Here is a 21,688-nt window from a genome sequence, read left to right as displayed (position 1 = left end):
AAGACCATAAAACCAATGAAAACATTCGTAATAGAACTGTAGCGACAAGCTAATTACCAATAATTATTTTTCTATTCAAAAATTAAATAACAGATCTCATATATGAAAATTTACATTTACATACATCACACAAGATATACAAATCCGACGAGGAGTTAGACAGGGTTGCGTCTTATCACCGCTACTATTTAATTTGTATTCGGAGTCTATATTCAGAAATGCATTAGACGATGTCCAAGGCGGAATTAAGATTAACGGAATCAGCATAGATAACATCAGATATGCTGATGATACCGTCTTAATAGCAAGCAACGCACAAGAACTACAAAATACTCGTATAATAAATACAGTAGTTCACCATAGCGAAATGTTCGGTTTACATCTAAACGTTTCCAAAACTAAAACTTAAATATTTGTAAACACACCAATAAACGTACATGTGTTTGCCAAGGGTCAAATAATAGAACAGGTAAATTCCATAAAATATTTGGGAGCAAATCAGACCGTAGTCTGCAGCTTAGAATCCGAATGATCAGATGTTACGTTTTTTCTGTCTTACTGTATGACTGTGAAATTGGACAATGGATGACAATGAGGTGGAGCGAAGATATTAAAAGAACTGGAGTACCAATGTGAAAACGTGTTACAAACAACAGAGATAAATGGCGAGAATTATGAGACGCCTATATTCGGCAATCCGAACAGAGAGAAGGGGGGAAAGAAAAATTTATGTTTCTTACACACTCTTGATCTTGATCAATATATTCGGATTGTTAATTATCTTGGTAGATTACTAAATTTAGTCGCGTCATATTTTGCCTGTTAAGTAACGGTGACATATCCTTTATCCCATAATCACCAACTGTAAACAAATATTCTTCCAACTTTGTATTTTCCAGAGCAGGAAAAACTATTGCTTGTGTTTTAAATGGAAATTTAGGTACGTTTTTATTGTGACGGTTGCAACAGATTGTGTCATATTTAATTGGTAAATGTTGCTCCAGTTCTTGTTCAGGGGCCCCAAAAGACGAAAAATTATCCAGTTTTAATTATTATCATCGATCAGTTTTAAAACTTAGTTCGATCCTGCCCCTTTAATTGTTGATTAAAGGAGCAGGATTTTTATGCAATTTTTTGCAAAAGTCTTACTACTCACTATTTAATTTTTTTTAACCCAACCTTCAAAAGATTGGGTATTAATTTTTCGCAACAACTAAGCATTTGAAATATGCCTAATAAACGCTAAATTTAAACTTTTAAATTTACAAACGATTGCACATCACAGAATATACTAATTTTAAGATATTGGTCTCTCTTTGTCAACCATTTTCCGTTCACTCCTGAATGTAGGTCTCTCCAAATTGCTTCCATCTTTCTCTATCTTGCGCCAGTTTAATCCTCTGTTTGCCTGCCAATACTCTTATGTCATCTACCCATCTTTTTGAGGTCTTCCCATGCTTCTTGTTGTCGTCCTTGATCTCCATTCTAGAATTATCCGTGTCCACCTGTTGTTATTATATCGGGCTACGAGTCCTGCCCAGCGCCATTTCATTTTTGTAATTTCTTCCACAATAGCCCTAATCTTCGTTCTATTCAGTGATATTCCAAGCATAATTCATACCATTGCTCTTTGCGTTGTTTCTAATTTTTAGCAGATTTTTTTCGTAAGGGCTACTCTCTTCAAGCCGTAGGTACAAACTGGTGGTATGCATGTGTTATACACCTTTTTCTCCAAGTTTACAGGAATGGAGGTGTTTTTCAAGATATATTCTAGTTTGCCAAAAGCGTCCCATGCCAGTTGTGTTCTTTTTTTAATTTCAGCATCGTGATTTGGTTTTCCCAGTTTGATGACATTACCTAGATATACATGATATACATAATGTTCAACATTTTCTATGGTATTATTTTGTATTTGTCTGGTCTCGGCTCAGTATTTTTGTTTTGTTGTAGTTCATTTTTAAGCCTACTGCTCCTGAAACTGCATTCAATTGTTGTAATATATCATTTAGTTCCTGGATATTATCGGCTATTAAAACTATGTCATCTGCGAATCTCAAATGGTTTAAGTATGATCCGTCGACTTTGATACCCTTGTTGTTTCATTCTAGTTTCTTAAAAATGTCTTTTAGAGCAACGGTAAATAGTTTGGGAAAGATGGTGTCTCATTGTCTTACTCCCCGTTGTAGTGTCAAGGGATTAGTTTTTGTGCTTTCATCCAGCTTTATCTGCATGGTGGTATTTCATGTTAAAAAGACGGTATTGGGTGAAATTTGTAGCTGAAGTTACATGTAAGGGAACAAAAAATATTAAATTTAAAAAAATGAACCTTGGTTTATACTGCAATAGTTCAGAGGTGGCTCAAGTAAAAGTTGCAATCACATTCCTTTTTGATTGAGAGTACAAAATACATTTATATTTACTATACAAAATACTAAATAGGCTACACGAGAAGGAAGCAATTCTTTTTATTTTCATGGCTTCAAAAACAGGTGTAATCGTTTTATTACTACAACAATGTCAATTAATAGCTTACTCGATTTAAACGTTGCCACCATTGATGCGTTTGTTCCTTTCTTTAATGGGCATCGGTCTTCTCCTTCACAACCTGCTAACTCGATTTTGACTATTTGGCCAGTCTCGGATCCTAAAAAAGATAAAAAATACTGTATAACAACAAGTAAACTAAATATTGTGAGTATAAATTTATTATGGTTAATTAAAGAAATTAAAAAAAAATTATAAGTAGTTGTAAATGTAACAAATATTGGTAAACACCCAAACTGATTGACTAAATATAGCATCGCACGATCAAATGGCGTCAATTTTATTAAAATCTCTCTTAGTAGGCTATTAATGATGTACTTCAAAAAGAGTTTTTTTGTTTTAAATGGTCAATGGACCACCAAATAGTGATACCATTTAGAAGGGTGCATTTTTAAGAAAGGCGTGAATTAGTCCCTATGCACTAGGATGCATAGGGACTAATTATGAACATTTAGGTAAAGCAGGGACACAAATAACAACAGGATTTATAACATCAAAAGGATTTAAGCAAGGATGTTGCTTGTCTCCCACTTTATTTAAAATATATCTCGAAAGTGTTTTAAAAAGATGGAAACAAAAATGCAGGACAATGGGGATACCTCTCACCAATACTATGATATATACGCTTAACTTTGCAGAAGATCAAGTAGTAATGGCTCAAGATTATGACGATTTAAACTATATGGCACGAAAATTAATTGAAGAGTATGATATATGGGGTCTAGAAGTAAATAAAAAGAAAACCGAATACCTGTGCATTGGAGCAGAAAAAAAGATCTCATATTAGACGATAACACTACAATAAAGCCCTGCTGTGACTACAAATACCTAGGTATTACTATTTCACAAGATGGAACATTAGACAAAGCCATCAGAGAGAGAAATAAGTCAGGGAGAAAAGCCATCACAATGTTAAACACCATTTTATGGGACCAATCCATCCGCAAAGAAAATAAAAAAAAATTTATGAGACTATAGTAAAAAGTATCACTTTATACCGCTGTGAGGTATGTCCACTGAAAGAAAGAACACTGTCAACGCTGAAAGCGACGGAAATGGATTTTTGGAGAAGAAACCGTAGGAAGATCTAGAAGAGAAAGGATTACCAACGAACGCATTAGAGAAATAATGGGAATCAAACGAACAATCACAGATGACCTAACAACAAAACAACTTATCTGGTTCGGACACATACAAAGAATGGACGAACAACGAATGCCAAAAGAAATACTAAAGTGGCAACCAGAAGGAAAAAGAAAACGAGGTAGACCGAGAAAAAGTTGGAGCGAAGGAATAAATAAAGAACTGAGAGAGAGAGGGCCATAGAAGAAGATCTATGGAACAACCGGTCTAAGTGGTGATTGGAAGTCGGAAAACGGCGGAGAACGCTATAAACCGACAAGTAGTAGTAGTAGTAGGTAAATTGTATGCACTTTTTATAGATATACATTTACAGGAAAGTGGTTAAAAATTAAATTTCCTATCGAATTGTCACCTTTTATAGTCAAAAAATTTTTTTTTTTTTGTCAAAAATATATTCAAAAAACGAAGCAAAAAAATAAAGACATACGCGATTTTACTTTTGTCCATAAATTTTTTTACTGGGGTATATGTATAGACATAAATTTATAGAAAAAAACTTCTTGTCCTTCCTCTTTAAAAAGACGTTCAGTAAAAATCTTCAGGTTTTATATTGTTTAAGATATAAGTATCTATATAGTAGAATATCTTGTACAGATGCAATATTCGCTATAAAGCAAATTACTTAGAAATCAGTAGAGTATAATAGACCAGCACTTCTGTGTTTGATTTACCTAAAGAAAGCGTTTAACAAGTAAGACTCAAATATGTAATCCATGTTATATATAATGGAGAAGTTTCCCTAAATATTATAAAAACTATCGAAGCCAACTTACAGAACCTAACCCAGATGTCATATGCCTGTCTGAAACAAGATACATGACGGATTCCCAACTTCCAAGGATAACAAACTACGATGGATTCGGAAGAAGAGACGAACCAAACGACAGAGGAGTAGCCATCTATGTTAAGAACAACATAGAATGGAACCAGGTTTTGATGGACACACACCATTTCGAAAGTGTTGGAATCAAAGTAGGTATAGCTAATATCTTTTCAATTTACAGGAAGCACTCGGAAGAAATAGCCATAGAAGAACTGGATGCCTTACTCAACTCTGCACCAACCGTAGTCGTAGCAGGAGATTTCAACGCCAAACACACAGCATGGGGATGTATGACGGACACAGCACCAGGAACAACTCTACTAAGATACTGTGAGGACAGAGATAGGATGTTATTCACTCCAGACGAACCAACAAGGATCAACCCAATAAGAGGACACAACAACTCAACACTGGACCTTTTCATCACCAAGGATGTAATAATGGAAGACGTCAGAACATACTTCGCATGCAGTTCGGACCACAAGCCAGTAATAGGAAGGATGACATCGAGAGTCGACTTGCCAAGGATAGAACCAGTAGAAAGATGGAGATGGAAGGATGCTAACTGGCCTAACTACAGAAGACAGCTAAACCAAATGGAAATGAAGAGAGAATTCCAATCAACAGAAGAAGTAGAGAAAAAGATCGAAGAAATCACAAGAAGAATCCAACGAGCAATGGAAGCCAACATCCCAAAATCAATGACGAACAACAGAGGACTGATCATCCCAACAGAACTACAGGACATCATCAAGGATAGAAACAAGGCCAGACGAGCATTCCAAAGAACCAGAAGACAGAAATTCAAGGACTATGGAGACATCCTATCCGAAGAAATAAGAGTAAGACTGAGAAGTCTTACTGAAAACCAGTGGCACAACAACATCAGAAGAGCTGAAGAAAACCATGGAAACGTTTGGAAAATGCTGAAGGCAAGAAGAAGAGGAAAACAAAAGATGCCACAAATCATGGACAACGAGGGAACACACTACGACACCCAAGGAAAAGTAGATGCAATATCAAGGAAGATGGCAGCCACACACAGACAAAACCAGGATATGTCGGATGCAAGAACAAAGAGGAAAGTCGAACAAGAATACAACAGGATCAGAAGAAGGAACGAGTTTCAAATAGACGAGGAAGACCATACCAGCCCAAGTGAAGTTGCAAAAATCATCAGGAAACTGAAAGGAAGCAGAGCACCAGGACAAGAAGGAATCCACAACATCACCCTCAAGGAACTTCCGAAGAAGATCATAGTACACCTGTACTATATCTTCAAATACTGCCTGGAAAAGGACATTTTCCAAACAACTGGAAACACGCCAAGATTATACCTCTTCTGAAACCAAGGAAAGATGGAAGAAGACCGGAAAGCTACAGGCCCATATCACTCCTGGAGACGATGGGAAAAATCTTAGAAAAAATCATCTACAAGAGACTGGTGAAACATACAGAAAGAAGAGGAGTCATCCAAGAAGACCAGTTTGGTTTCAGAAAAGGAAGAAACTGCAAACTCCAATTAGCAAGGATCATCAGCGACACGAAGATAAAATTTAACAGGAAACAGAAGACAGGATTAGCCATACTGGACATAGAGAAAGCATACGACACGGTTTGGAAGAAGGCACTAATCTACAAGATGGACAAGGCTAGACTTCCACACTACCTCATCAACATCTGCGACATGTATCTATCTAATAGAACATTCCAAGTTTCAGCTAACCAAAAGATGTCGACGATTCAAGAAATCCAGGAAGGAATGCCTCAGGGCAGCATCCTATCACCCATTTTATATAACATTTTTGTTTCAGACCTCCCTACAGATCCAAGGACTTCTACAGCCCTGTATGCAGACGACACAGCAGTGTATGCATCCGGAAAAGACGAAGGAAGAATCATAGATGACATGGAGAACCACCTGGAAAAAATCACGGACTACACCGAAAAATGGAAAATCAAGATTAACGCCGAAAAAACGCAGTTCATCATTTTCGGCCAGGATAGACGACCACTACGGAACCAGATCACAGTAGGAGACAACAGAATTCAGGAAACAGAGACGGTCAAATACCTAGGAGTCCACCTCGACAGAAAACTCAACTTCCGGGTGCATACACAAAAAACTAAGGTAAAAGCTAATGCAGCTAAAAAACTAATACTTCCTTTCATTTTTAGGTCCAGTCCACTCTCGAAGGCAAAGAAAATTCAACTCTACCAAGCATATGTTAGGTCGGTGATTCTGTATGCTATACCAGTGTGGAGCTCCATTGCGGAATCACACTGGAAAAAGTTGGAAGCAACTGAGAACTCATGCTACCGAATCATCGACGGAGCAGCATGGGAGGATAGAGTTACAGACGCGACGATCAAGAACAGGTTACGATACACGCCACTAAGGGAAGTGGCCGAGAACAGAACCAGGTGGTTCTTCAACCAGGCCACACGAAGACTACGAAAGACCAGGGATATCCTCGAGAAGAACAGGATCCAGAGGATACACAGATCCACCCATAGACTGATCGACCACCTGATCAGGGTCTAACCAGGCGTGCAGGGAAGTAGGTACGTTTGCCGATTTAAGTACCTACAGAAGCAGACGAGGACACCACCCAGGAAAACCCAGGAACCGAAAGGAGAAATCTTCAAGCGCTGGCGGTGCACGAGCGGGACGTCGATGAAGAAAGAAGGCAAAAATATCTTAAGTTTTTGACATGTAAATATCTTAGAATGGCAATAAACGTTTTTATTTTTATTTTTATTTTTATTTTTATTATATTACAGAACCTATAGAAAGAGTCAGCGGAATAAGACAATGGGACTTATTGCGCCCCATGCCCTTCAATATGATCACCGATGAAATCATCAAAAGCGTTAACATGGGAAGAGGATACAGACTGGGAAACAAAGAAATAAAAATACTCGTTACGCAGACGACTCAATATTGATAGCTTAAAATAAGGATCTGCTGCCAGCCTATAATAATAGTCTGCAAAGACCACAGATTTAACATAAGAGCAAAGTAACTTAATATGACAATCTTATCTTAAAAAACTAAAACAATAGTAGTCAGGAAAGAACCAACCAGATGTAAAATAGAAATTGATGGCGTCAGTATTGACCAAATATTGGAAATAAAATACCTATAAATTATACTGTCTAGCTATGGAGACCTGGAAAAAAGAAGTGAGAGATCAAGTGCAAAAAGCAAATAGACTGGCTTATAACACCATATGGCGATACAGACACATTAACACTGAAATGAAGTTAAGAATTTATGAAGTCAGTGTAAGACCAATAATGACATATGCCTCAGAAACAAGACTCGATACAGCTACAACGCACAGGCTACTGAAAACAACAGAGATAAAAGTACTGAGAAGAATTACAGGAACTATACCGACATATTGTTGAACGAAAAGTAAACAAAAATGTAGTGTACAATGTATACATTAATGGACACCAAATAGAAAAAAAGAATGAAGTAAACACATAAGCCGAATGCAGGAGTCCCCTGTCGTCAAAATGGCAACAGACAAGTCACCAATCTGCAGAAGTATCGGAGGACCGCGCAAAAGATGGAGTGACAACCTTTCATAGAGGTATTAATCCGCCAATGAACAAGCAGAATTTTTTATAACGAAGAAGAAGAAGAACTTTTTCTGTGTTTTTTTCCCTTTATAACTTTTGTTGTTGAACTCTAAGGTATAGACAATATTATATAAAAAGTGATTCTTTTTTCTTTTAAATATTTTATTGCAACTTTAAACAGTGTAGAAAAAAGTGATAGCATAATTGCAAAAAAATAATATTGAAAATAGCCCAAAAATGGTGAGTGCAAACTTTGAAGAATTGTACTTTAGATACTGTGAATTCTAAAAGCTTCTACTTAACATTATTTTAAAGATAAAGCATAGTATTTTTTTTCTGTATAGCTGGTATAGCAGCAATGGGAAATAGCTGCTCAGGGCCGACAACAATAGAGGAAAATAGTAAACGCGGTCAAGACTCACATAGAGTTGTAGACCCAAATGATGATAATGATGAGAAACGTGATATCGTAAAACATATTAAGATAAGACGGCGTGGATAGGGCATGTAATGCGGATGGAACAAAATGAACCAGCTAGAAAAAAACTCCTAGATAGACCTATTGGTAAGTGAAGAAAAGGAAGACACAGAAAAAGGTTCCTTGATAACATCGATGAAGACATATGGGAATATGTGCTTGGTAGAGAAATGCATTGGATAGGGACGACTGGAGAGAAATTCTTAAGGAGGTTAGGACCCACGCAGAGTTGTAAAGCCAGAATGATGATAATTATTTATATATAGGAATATGTATGTAATCAAATACACTTCATGTCCGTGTACAATCAGTAAGTTAGAAAGTCATCAATGTAAAAAAATCGAACTTATCATTTAGTTTTAAAATAAGACAAAGCAAAACAAAGATATGTAGAGAAAAGCTGGATAAACTGACAAAGGATTTAAGGTGCAAAAACACCGTGAACCATGGAAAAAGCTTGTTTCAAATAATTGTACTACTATGAGAATAGGCGATATAACTATAGCAGTTGTATAGAAGATACCATCAATGTTCATCGACGGAAACAGAGAAAGATTAGGGGGACATTTATATATAACTATTTTTATAGCAATACAAGTAAATAAGTACTATACCGCAATCTTCAATATAAACTATAGATATATTGGGTAAACACAAATAAGAAATTAAAAACGAAATCACGGCACTGACAAATACCACGAGGCAATACATGCTCACAAATGATAAGAGTAATGTTTAAAGCAATAATGACGCTCCACGAAATGAATATTGATAATAGTTTTATCTGGACAAATAGTTAAAAAATATTATAAATACGATATATTTTTTAATTACTATAAAAAATTATAATCTATTTAATAAAAGATATCTCTTTGTACTGTCAGAATATTTTATTGAGAAAACTGTTAATAATTTCAGTCCCGAATAAAAAGTTATTCTTGTTGGTTTATGCCAACAACTAAAACAAAATTGTTACTAAACGTAAAATGAAAGTGATTTTCCAATTAGAAAAAAAAAGTTAGTAAATACACTCATGAACAAAAATATCGAATATTTTGGAATTTTCAAATTTTTGTATTTTTAAAATAAATTCTGGTCGAGCAAGTCGTTTATTGTAAAATAGAGTTTATTTTAACAATGTTTAATGAACAATTTTAAGTTTTTATGCGGAGAAAATTGTGGAAAAAATAAATGTTTAATATTAGGTAAATAAGATTATTTTACTCTAAACTTAAATGATAATTAAAATTGATAAAACAACTGGTTTAAACTGAAAGAAGTGCATGATCAGTAACGAGTATTCCCCCCTCTAGGTCTTATTACTGCTTGCATCTTTCTCAGCATGCTTTCAAGTAAATTTTGGACATATCCTTGGGAAATTGCATTCCATTCATCCTGTGCAGCAAGCCGAAGCTGCTATATCGTATTTGGAACGGGATTTCTTTGTCGTATGCTGCATTTAAGGTGATTTCACATGTGCTCTATTGGATTTAAATCCGGGCTAGACGGTGGCCAATCCAATCATTGAATTTGGACCTCATCAAGATAATTACTCACTATGGCAGCGGCATGTGCTCGAGCATTATCGTGCATTAACGTGAATCTTTCATATCCAATGTAACCAACATATGACAAAACATGATCTTGCAGGATGTTTTAGACGTAAGAATCACCAGTCATCCGTCCAATCACTTCCACAAGTGCGGTACGTACCTCCCAACTAATACCTTCCCAAAGAATTATGCCATTAACTCCAAAACTAACGCCTGGGTGAGACTGCAGCTGGCGAATCGTTCTCCAACTTCTGTAGACGTAGTTTTGACCATCTGGCTTCCATAATAGGATTCTGATCTCATCAGTGAAAAGAACGTTTTTCCAGTTGTCGATATTCCACTAAATATGTGTTCTTACAAATTCCAAACGACGAGCTTTATGGTTTTGGAGAAGACGTGGAACTTTGGCGGGGGGTTTGGGCTTTAAGTTTGCTTCTTTTGATCTTCGTTTAACTATTTGTGAACTTACATTAACTTGTCAAACATTTAATAGCTCATTTTTGAGGTGCATCGATGTCAATGAACGATTTCGTGTAGAATTAAGAACTAAAAAACGGTCATCAATTGTGGTTGTGCACCTTGGGCGTCCTTGACCAGGCCTTCGTACAAAATTTTCTGTTTCGCGGTACCTTTTTAGAGTATTTAAAACTATAGATTCAGTTCTGCTGAGACGTCGTGCGATATCTTTTTGTGCATATCCTCCCTCGTACAAAATTACAATATGTGCTACTTGGAATTTATCGCAGTGCCGAATTGGTGGGATACTTGTTTTAAACTTAGTTAAACCAAACAATATTTAATTAAACTTAATAAATGAAACTAAAAAGAACCGAATTAGTATGATTTTTTCTTTACGTGAAGAAGGATTTTTATGATAAAATGTACGAATGACACTAATCACTGAATAAACATCAAAATAAACATCAAAATATTTTAAACCAGTTGAGTACATCAGCCTACTATATGAGTATTATCAGTAATCTAAAATTATTTTGAAATAATAGTGACTACAAAAAAAATAATTGGAGAATTCCAAAATATTCGATATTTTTGTCCATGAGGTAGTTTATATTTAATTTATATAAACCATTTGAAACATATCGCATTGACACAAACAAAGGATCCACTTGTATTTTTAAAAACGTTGAAAAATCAAACTAATTGTCAAAAATCAGTAGCGGCTCTTGCTTAAAACTTGCAAATGAAGGAAATAAAAATTAAACATTGATAGAAAATTAGAAACTAAGATCAGTCATCAAGCAATTATTAATGTCTTGAACATCAACCTTATCTACAATATCTTCAACAATAACCTACTTCAACGCAGTAAGCATTTCAATTTACCATGTTACTCCAACAACATGGTGTGCACTATAGCAGCATTTTTTATGCAGAGTGTTGACACTCTACTATAGTTGGAAAATGTCCCAAAGATTAATACGCCACTAAACGGACTAAACGGAACAGATGTAATTCCCATTAAGTATATAATTAGAATAAGAAAATTGTGACAAAGCAATTGTTTGGGAAAGTATATAGTATTTATTTTGATATTTTACATTTAATATTTTTCTTTAACTGTACTATAATATGGTCTTATTTAATGGTATATTTAAACTACCTATTTGCTTCAAAATATATTGTTTTCTGTTGTTCAGTAAAATATCATTGTTAAACTGGCTTAAACACATTAAGTCTGTTTTTTAAGTTCAAAGAATTTATTTTTTTTATTATTTTTGAAAAGTATGTCGCCAGCACACAAACCGCTGTAAAGTATTATATTTTAGTGACCATTAAGATTATCGCCATTCAAAAGCGACATACAATAGCTCTAATTTATGGAATGCACATGTCCCACGAACAATTGACCACCCCTTAGAATTGGTAGGTGCATTTATCCTTACAAATGTCAAACACTTCCTACAGAGACAGCGAACGAAATGCTCCCAGTTTATCGGTTACGGCCTCTTTTGAGCCTAGGCGCCGAAGGTCGGTCGCGACGGACAATTACAACTCTATTCCACTGGCTACAATAATTAATACACCAATATTTTAAAAGCTAAGCTTATTCTTTGTACAGATAAAAGCAATGAATAAAAGTCAGTTAATTTTCGTAATTTATACACAATTAATATTTGCTATTTTCGCTAATTTATTTACAGTCAAAATATTGCATTGTTATTCTATTATTATTATTTCATTAAACCAGCGGCCTCGAAGTTTTTCACAAAACAGCAATGCTTAATAGAGAAAAAACGGAATCTTACATTTCAGTACTTGATCTCTTTGAGAGAGAAAATATTTCCAAAACCTTTATACATAAATATATCTACAAATTATTATACGGATTTGTTTAAAAACTCTCTTTAGGTTGGTGACCTGACGGTACTTCTACTTTTTTGTAATAAATATTTTATTGAGCATTCTTATACATCTTTTTTTCTAGATTCAATTCAAGTTCTAGATATTCTGTAACAATAAAACAATGAAAACTTTGTTTTCAAAACTTCCACAAATTTTTATTTTAAATTATTATCACTACAGCTGTTTCGGCTGATTGCCTTTCTCAAGTGATCTGTTTTTGGCATGGGTTTACACTTTATAGTCTCTAATGAAATAAGTTGAGGAGGGGAGAACTGTTTGTCTCAAGCTGGTCATTCAGAATTATATCTGTGTTTTTTAATTTGTTGATTTCCATAGATTCTAACAAAGATAGCTTAAGGCCTTTATTTTGAATGTGTAGAATTTTAAATTCGTCATCAAAAGAATGATTATGATCTATAAGGTGAAGTGCGTATGTACAATCTGTTTTTCTATTATTGAAAGCCCTTTTATGTTCTGCTATTCGTTTATTAAAATTTCTACCTGTTTGACCAATGTAAGTTTTTGGGCAGTCGCCACATTTAAGTTTGTACACACCACTGTGTAAGTGTTTTTTATGTTGGCTCTTATTGTTTTTAATATATTTGCCTAGGTTATTATTTGTTCTGAAAGCTGGTGTTATTCCTTTCTTTTTTATGTGTTTGGCTATTTTTGTTGATATTTTGCCTGTATATGTAATCGAGCAGAAGGTACTGGGTTTTTTCTCTGGTGGTGGAAATACTAAGTTCAGGGCTTTCTTGTGTAGTTTTTGATTTAACATTTTATTAATTGTTTGTTCTTTGTATCCATTGTTTACTGCTATTTGTTTAATGATATTTAATTCTGTCTCAAAATTGTATTTTGACATAGGAATTGCTGTTAATCTATGTAACATACTATGATAGGCTGCCAGTTTATGTTGTGTGGGATGGGATGATGAATTGTGAATAGTCGTGTCAGTATGGGTAGGTTTATGAAATATGGAGAAGTCATGTTTGTTTTTAAGTTTGGTAATATTTAAATCTAAAAAATTTATGGATTGATTTTGTTCTGTTTCTATTGTAAATTCAATATGACTATGAAGAGAATTAATATAAGATAGAAATTGGTCGAGTTGCCTGTTAGTTCCTGTGAAACATACCAGTACGTCGTCTACGTATCTCCACCAATATAAAAACTGTTTGAATATGGGATGTTTTGAAATCTTTGTCTCTAGATGATCCATAAAAATATCTGATAGCAATGGGCTTAGAGGAATGCCCATTATAAGTCCTGCACTGTTATTTGTATATAATTCATTATTAAATTCAAAGTAGTCCTGGTTTATGCAAACTTCAAGAAGATGTAAAATTTCAGATGTAATGATTGGATTTGTATTATTTTGGTCTAAAAGGTTTTTTACTAGAATAAAAGTTTCTGTAGGAGGGATACTAGGAAAAAGATTTTTTACGTCAAATGAAATTAATCTGGAGTTGTTAGGTAACTGAAAATGTTGTATTTTATTAACTAGTTCTATTGTATTTTTTATGGTAAATTTAGGTGAAAATTTAGTGTGTTCTAAAATAATCTCTAACAGTTTTTTTGAAAGTTTATATGACGGAGCTGTATAAAAAGACACTACAGGTCTTATTGGGTGATGCGGTTTGTGTAGTTTAATGAAAGAGTATAATTTAGGAGGCTGTGGGTTCATGATACTGAGGTATTTCTGTTCTATTGGATTTACTATTGATTTTGAATTTTCTAACGCTAGCTTAATTTGTTTTTGATACTTTTCTGTTGGATCTTTGTGTAACGTTTTAATGTTTTGATTATTTAAAAATTCTATTGTTTTGTTATTATATTCTATTTTATCTATAGCAATAGTAGTGTTACCTTTGTCTGCTTTTGTAAACACTATGTTGTTTTCTATTGATTTATTTTTAATTGAAATGGCTGTTTTATTCTCTTAGTAACAGGAATTTTTGGTTTCACTACACACATCTGTGATAGATTTTGCAATTATACTTTTTTCGATATTGTTAGCAGTTTTGTTTAATGCTACTTCACATTCTACACCTAAATATTCTAAAGTTTTCTGATTATTATGTTGGGGCAAGTTATGTTTAAATCCTTTCTCTAAAAGTTGTATCTCGCTATTACTAAATTTAGTATCTGTTAAATTTATAAATCTATTGAAAAAATTATGGTTCGAAAAACTTCTTGTATAATGAATATTGGGTTTTTTACTATTGCAAATTAGATTATTTAGTTTTTTACACTGTGTATTGAATTTTTTATCTATTATATTATCTATATTAATTCTCACGTTAGAATCTAGGATATCAAATTCTATATTATTTAATCTATAATTTAATTCTGAGTGACATACCTTAAGATAAACAGCTATGATATGAGTAACGGTCGAATCCATCAATTATTCTAGATATTCAATTATTATTTCACTCTTTTTTCCCGCTTATATTGTCTACTGTGTCTACATGTTAGAACCTTTTTTACAGTGTATACTTTTTAGCATACTTTTTTAGAATTTTAAAGTTCCAGCCTCTGTAAACAGGGTTAAACAAAAATATAAATCTAATCATTAATACCAAAAAGAATAGAAATAAGAGATGCCTTAAATAAAATAAAAAATAATAGTTGCAGGTGTACCTGGGATAGTCGCAGAAACAATAAGCCTAGGGTATAAATATTACCTCAAAAAACTAATCTACTTTAAACTTCTGGCTTCATAATGCCAACAGTCTAACAAAATGAGGTAATACCACAATTATTTTAGCTTTGGAAATTTGTGGACAATTCAATATATTTTGCTGCACATCCTTAAAATTATGTTTCCAGATCACAAGTCTAAAAAGAACAGTGTTAATACTGACGAATAAAGCAGAAACTCGCCCTTCCAAAAAATTCAACCATTACATTGACAGTGATACTAAATGACTATGCAATGATCCATCCTGAAAACAACTAGTAGACAAAGTTAACAATGTAAAAATAATTTCACTAACTGACATTAAATAGATAGGCTAGACTAATATAAATTTAGGCACGACACACGCAAGGGATACAAAAGAATAATGGACAAAGAAAGAGAAAATTAAATCACCCTAGTTTCAAAAAAAAAACTGGATAGAAGTGGCTCAAACAAGACAACAGATATGCGGAAACAAAATTTAAAATAAACTAGTACTTAAGGAAAGTCAACGAAGATAATGCAGAAACTCTAACTATTGACCAAAAATGGAAGAAAATTCAACATACCCTTGTGTCAATTGGAAAAGAAACCCTCAAACTACTTGGGGAAAAAACAAAACCTTGCATGAGAGAATAAATTCTGGATCTTATAAAAGACCGAAAAAATCATGAAGCAAAAGACCGAAATAAATACATAAATACAAAGAAATACAGAAAAGAAAAAAATTCGAGAGGCAAAACAGAGGTGGCTCTCCGAAAGATGCCACGGAATAGAAGATCTGAATAAACAGTACGATAGTTTTAATATTTACAAAAAAATCAAAGAAATGACAGGTTCTAGCAAATGAACAAGAACAAATATCTTTAAAAACTATTTAATGATAAAAGAGAAGAACTGTCATTGGACACCACAGGGGATACCTTATTACTAATATTAGGGGAAGAAGTCATCAATGCCATTAAAACTACGAAAGAAAGCAAAGCTACTGGACCAGATGATGTGCTCATCCAATTAATAAAACCCATTGATGAAGATGTTTTTGATGTTATTGTTGAACTCTTTAATCTAATATATCAGAGAGCCACAACGCCTAGACAATGGTTGCAATTGATCTTTGTGGCAATACCCAAAAAGTCAAGAGTTCATCAGTGCATCATTCGTTAAACTTTCTTTATTGTCGAGATATAAAAATAGGACTACGCCTTAAGAGGCATTAGTGTTACGTATTCACTACTCTTCTTTATGGCTTGAAAGCATGGGGATTGAAACAGTTGAATATGTTTTCCGCCTTTTAATTTTGTTGTTACAGAAAAACCCTACTCAAAGAATATCATCGACTCAAAAAATGTCAAACGCAGAAGTTAGTAAAATATTAGGAAATAAAGCTGAAATATTATTGAATATCGAACATTGCTTCACTAAAATCTCAAACGCGTTCCGTTATCATTGGTTATTTGTTCTTCATATTTTCCTACGACCCTGTTATTTTCTTCTCTCCCTACTCTACTTTTAGTATCTTTTAGTATAAGGATTTCACGGTTTTCTTTAACTTCAGAGAGTATTTTATTCATCTTGTTGTAGATATCGTCTTTACTTCCTGGATCTGCATCTTCATTTGGGGCATTCACTCCGACAATTACGATGTTGTGCATCTTCTTTTTTATTTCCAGTATAAGCCGTTGTTCATTTACTTCAGTCCACAATTTAATATTGTTTTTAAGATTTTTTCGAATGGCAATAGATACTCATCTCGTAGCTCTGTTATCTTTACTTAATTCACTGTAGATATGTATATATTCTCCTATCTCTTCATTTCCTTTTCCCTTTTTCTTGTTTTCGGTGAGAAGACTTATATCTATTTGTCTTTCCGCTAATTATTTAAATACTTCTGCTTATTTGGTTTGAATTCCTTGTACATTTCATGCAGCCAATATTTTTCTGTTGCATCGTACTTCGAGGCTTTTTGTCAAAATTTTTTAGCATTTATTTCTTTTGACAAGGGATGAGTTGCTAGCCCATTGCCTTAACTCTCCTACTTTATCCGGGCTTGGGACCGGCACCGGCATTTACTGAGCTACTTAATCCACCCAGCACAAGAGGCGGAGAAATAAAAATTTTAAAACATCCCGTATTAAAACAGTTTTTATATTAGTGGAGATATACAGGGTGTTTCAAAAAAAGGTAACCCCGTCTCTAGGGTAGGTAAAAAACTGAAAAATAATTGGGGTTTGCTTAGTAAAAAATTTTTGTAGCGCCATCCGTGTTCAAGATATAGGGCGTTGAAGAAAAAAAATTTTACGCATTTTTTACGATTTTGCCGAAAGTACTGACAACATTGTAATGAAATTTTATACGAATATGTTTTGGAAGTTGATACATCCCATGAATTTGTTTTTATATCTGATTCTCATAGAGGGCGCTAGTTACACGGATCGTACTAAGTATTAGTTAATATAACTTTTTTAAGAGTATAATTATTAATCAAAATTTCAAGTAAACTTAAACATCATCTAATTTTACACGAAAAAGGTACTCTTGGTAAAACTCGATACTGTGTACCGTTTTCGGAATATTTTGATTTGAAAATTATGAAGTAATAATTGATGCTGGTAGTAATGATAAAGTTCTAATAGGTATACCTCTATTTTCTCCAAGTGTGCCATGGAAATCTGACATTTATTGATTGTTATGACGATAAATCAACAATAATTAGAGTTTTGAAACCTTGTTATTCGTAAAATTAAATCAAAATGTACTCAAATGTTGAATACACTGACATGTTATTAACCTTAGGTGAATGTTTAGGATGTTCTAGTGCAGCTGTGACACGTTATGCAGAAAAGTTTCCTAAGTAGAAGAAACTTACCAAGTAAAAAAACATTTAGAGCCGTTGAACGACGTTGTCGAGAAACTAAGAATGTGAGACCAAATAAAATAAATTCTGGTAGACCAAGAATAACAAGAACAATTAATAAAGAAAATAATATGTTAAATTTACTTGATCAAAATCCAACAGTTAGCGTAAGGAATATAGCAAGACAAACAAATACTTCTTCTTCAAGTACTTGGCGAATACTGAAAGAACAGCAATTACATCCTTATCATTACAGACAAGTCCAAGAGCTCTTGCCAGATGATCTACCTGTTAGAGTGGATTTTTGTGAAACATTGCAACAAAGGATAGCCCACAATCCAAATTTTTTAAAATGCATTCTTTTTACGGACGAGGCCACCTTTACGCGACAAGGTATGTTTAACTCCCATAATGCACACTACTGGTGTGATGAGAATCCACGAGTCAAAAGGGTATCACATTACCAACACTCATTTAAAGTTAATATTTGGGCAGCAACTTTAGGTAACAAATTAATAGGTTATCATATTCTACCTGAAAATTTAAAAAGTGATATGTATCTTGATTTTTTAAACAATTCCTTATTCGAGATATTAGAAGATTTAACGCTAAACGAGCGAAGATCTTTATTTTTTATGCACGATGGAGCTCCACCACACTTTGATAGAATGTGTCGTAATTGGTTGAATAATCATTTTCCGAATCGATGGATTGGTAGAGGTGCAGAAGCTCCGATTCATTGGCCTCCTCGGTCATGCGATTTCAACCCTTTGGACTACGCAGTTTGGTCGTATATTAATCATCAATTATTACTTCATAATTTTCAAATCAAAATATTCCGAAAACGGTACACAGTATCGAGTTTTATCAAGAGTACCTTTTTCGTGTAAAATTGAATGATGTTTAAGTTGACTTGAAATTTTGATTAATAATTATACTCTTAAAAAAGTTATATTGACTAATACTTAGTACGATCCGTGTAACTAGCGCCCTCTATGAGAATCAGATATAAAAACAAATTCATGGGATGTAAATTTCATTACAATGTTGCCAGTAGTTTCGGCAAAATCGTAAAAAATGCGTAAAAATTTTTTTTCTTTAATGCTCTGTATCCTGAAAACTGATGGCGTTAAAAAATTTTTTACTAAGCAAACCCCAATTATTTTTCAGTTTTTTACATACCCTAGAGACAGGGTTACCTTTTTTGAAACACCCTGTATAGATGATGTACTGGTATGTTTTACAAAAAATAAAAGACAACTTTGCAAATTCTTATCTTATATAAATTCACTCCATAGTTATAATGAATTCACAATAGAAACAGAACAGAATCAATACTAAACACATACTAAAAATAGTTCACTTGAGAAAGGCACTCTGCGGAAACAGCTGTAGTGATATTAATTTATAATGAGTTTTGTGGAAGTGTTGAAAACAAAAGTATTCAGTGTTTTATTATTATTTTTTTTTATTGATTTATTTAATGTCGTCCGAACCACTGAGGTTATAGACGACAACAATGAAATATTAGAACAAAGAAAAGTAAATATTAATTACATACTAACATGGAAGAAGATTGATATATGTAATTTGTGATACAGACTAGATTATTTTATCTAGTCTGTATCACAAAAAAAAAATTTAAATATCTTTTATGCCTATAGCAGTTAAAAACTTTATAATATTGTTTAGATGATTGTTGTCTCTAGAAGCTCGCTGTTGTGGCTGGGAAGGTTGAGTTTACTTCTCGTTTCCTGGAAAATTTGACATTCGGTCAAAATATGTTTTACTGTACTGTTGGTTTGACACTGGTTGTAGTATGGAGAATTGTCTCTTGTAATTCGGTAAAGATGTGTATGGCGGGTGTCACCAAGTCGAAGTCGAGAAAAGATGACTTGTTTTTTTCTAGGTAACACAAAGGCTTGTTTTTGTAAAGCATTGTATTTAATTTGCCTTAGTTTTTCGGAACACTGCGACCATTTGTATTGCCACGCACAACTAACTACGTTTTTTAAGCACAATTTAAGATCACTTAGGACTATTTTATTTAATTGCACTTGACCATCACCTGTCGCTGCTTCGTAAGCTAGACGGTCCACAACAGCGTAAATTAAGTAGGACACATTAAAAATAATAATAATTATTATATTATAGTATATATTGGTTTTGCAGCATTAAAATTAAATAGTATTACAGTAATACAGGGTGAGTCATGAGGAACTTTACATACTTCTACCATATGTAGAGTCCCTCAGGGAGCATATCATGTGGCCACTAAAAAATGTCAACCCCTCTTCTTTATTAATTAACAGGGTGATTTGTGTAATTGACGATTTATTTCATTTTACTGTAGTGTTTATTCGGCTCATTTGATTTTTTTAATTTTTGCATGATACAGTACACTACTATCAAGCATTCGACTGGTATTAGCTAAACTAAAAAATTCCAGGACTGGCTTTAAAAAAATTAATTTAGGGATTCGTATTAAATAATACACCCTGTATATATATTTTTTTAAAATGCAATAAGTGATTTTTAAACTACATAAATAGCCAATGAAAACGACATATGCGACAATGTTGTCGCACTTTTATTAAATTTTTAGTGAACGATCAAATCTTACCAAAAATAGAACAACCATAATGAAGTATCAAATTATAAGGTAATTAATTTAAACAAATGTTATAAATTTCAAACATTTTAATTGAAATGATAAACTGAGTCACTGCACAACAAAAAACAGTAACTACTAACAATAACGAAGAACAATTAAAAAAAAAAAACTAAAAATATGTACATAGTTATGATAAACCCATAAATTAGAACTGAAAAAGATACAATAATGGTAACAAAATAAAAATAATTCAAAATAGATTTTCGAAATGGAACCCTGCACCCTGTACACATTTTTGTTGCCGAATTGTTAATTGACGTATTGAATTACGGATACTCTGGGGACCATTTCTAATAGTATTACAACAATGTATAATTCTATCAATTAATTGTTGTCGGTTATTAATATTCACTGCGTAAACTAGTTGCTTCAATCGTCCCCAAATATGGTAATCAACGGGATTAAAATCAGGGGATCTTGAAGGCTACGAAATAGGACCTGCACGTCCTATCTACCTGTTGCCACAAACATTATTGAGATGTTGTCTCACTGCAAGTAAAAAGTGTGGGGGTGCCCCATCATGCTGAAAATACATCCCTCGGATAGCAACGTTCGCGTTGGCAAGCAAATTCGGCAAAATATTTTGTAGAAAGTTCAAATAGACCTGCCCTGTTAAAGGACTATCAAAAAAGTGGGGACCTACTAATTGGTTATTTATGACACCAATCCACACGTTAACCGAAAACCTTAACTGAGAACGACGTTCTCGAATAGCATGGGAATTTTCTTCTGCCCACACATGTGAATTTCGTGAATTATTTATCCCGTCTCTGGTAAATTGGGCTTCATCTGTAAATAGTGTCCTGTATAGCGTTGGTCGATTATTGTTAATCCATCTACATTTGAATGTGATATGAGTATAGATTATTTTTTTGTAAGACTCTACTTACTTTTGATTGAGTAACATTGAGTTCTCGACTTATTTGTCTAGTGCTTATTGTAGGGTTCATAGTAACGGCGTCCATAATGTCATCT

The 21,688-nt window shown here is 33.6% G+C and overlaps 1 protein-coding gene across 1 annotated transcript in view; it reads right to left on the bottom strand.

Moving 5' to 3' along the window:
* Nucleotides 1–21,688, bottom strand: part of LOC140441707 (NPC intracellular cholesterol transporter 2 homolog a-like) — a 38,787-nt gene that overhangs the window by 6,884 nt on the left and 10,215 nt on the right. The window contains exon 2 of the mRNA XM_072532589.1: nt 2,534–2,644. Within this exon, the coding sequence (XP_072388690.1) occupies nt 2,534–2,644 (111 nt within the window). The remainder of the gene's footprint in view (nt 1–2,533; nt 2,645–21,688) is intronic.

This window comes from Diabrotica undecimpunctata, chromosome 5 (assembly GCF_040954645.1).
Source record: "Diabrotica undecimpunctata isolate CICGRU chromosome 5, icDiaUnde3, whole genome shotgun sequence".
Classification (NCBI taxonomy): Eukaryota; Metazoa; Arthropoda; class Insecta; order Coleoptera; family Chrysomelidae; genus Diabrotica; species Diabrotica undecimpunctata.
The sequence above is the reverse complement of the archived record's forward strand: the minus strand, read 5'-3'. Positions and strand labels throughout refer to the sequence as shown.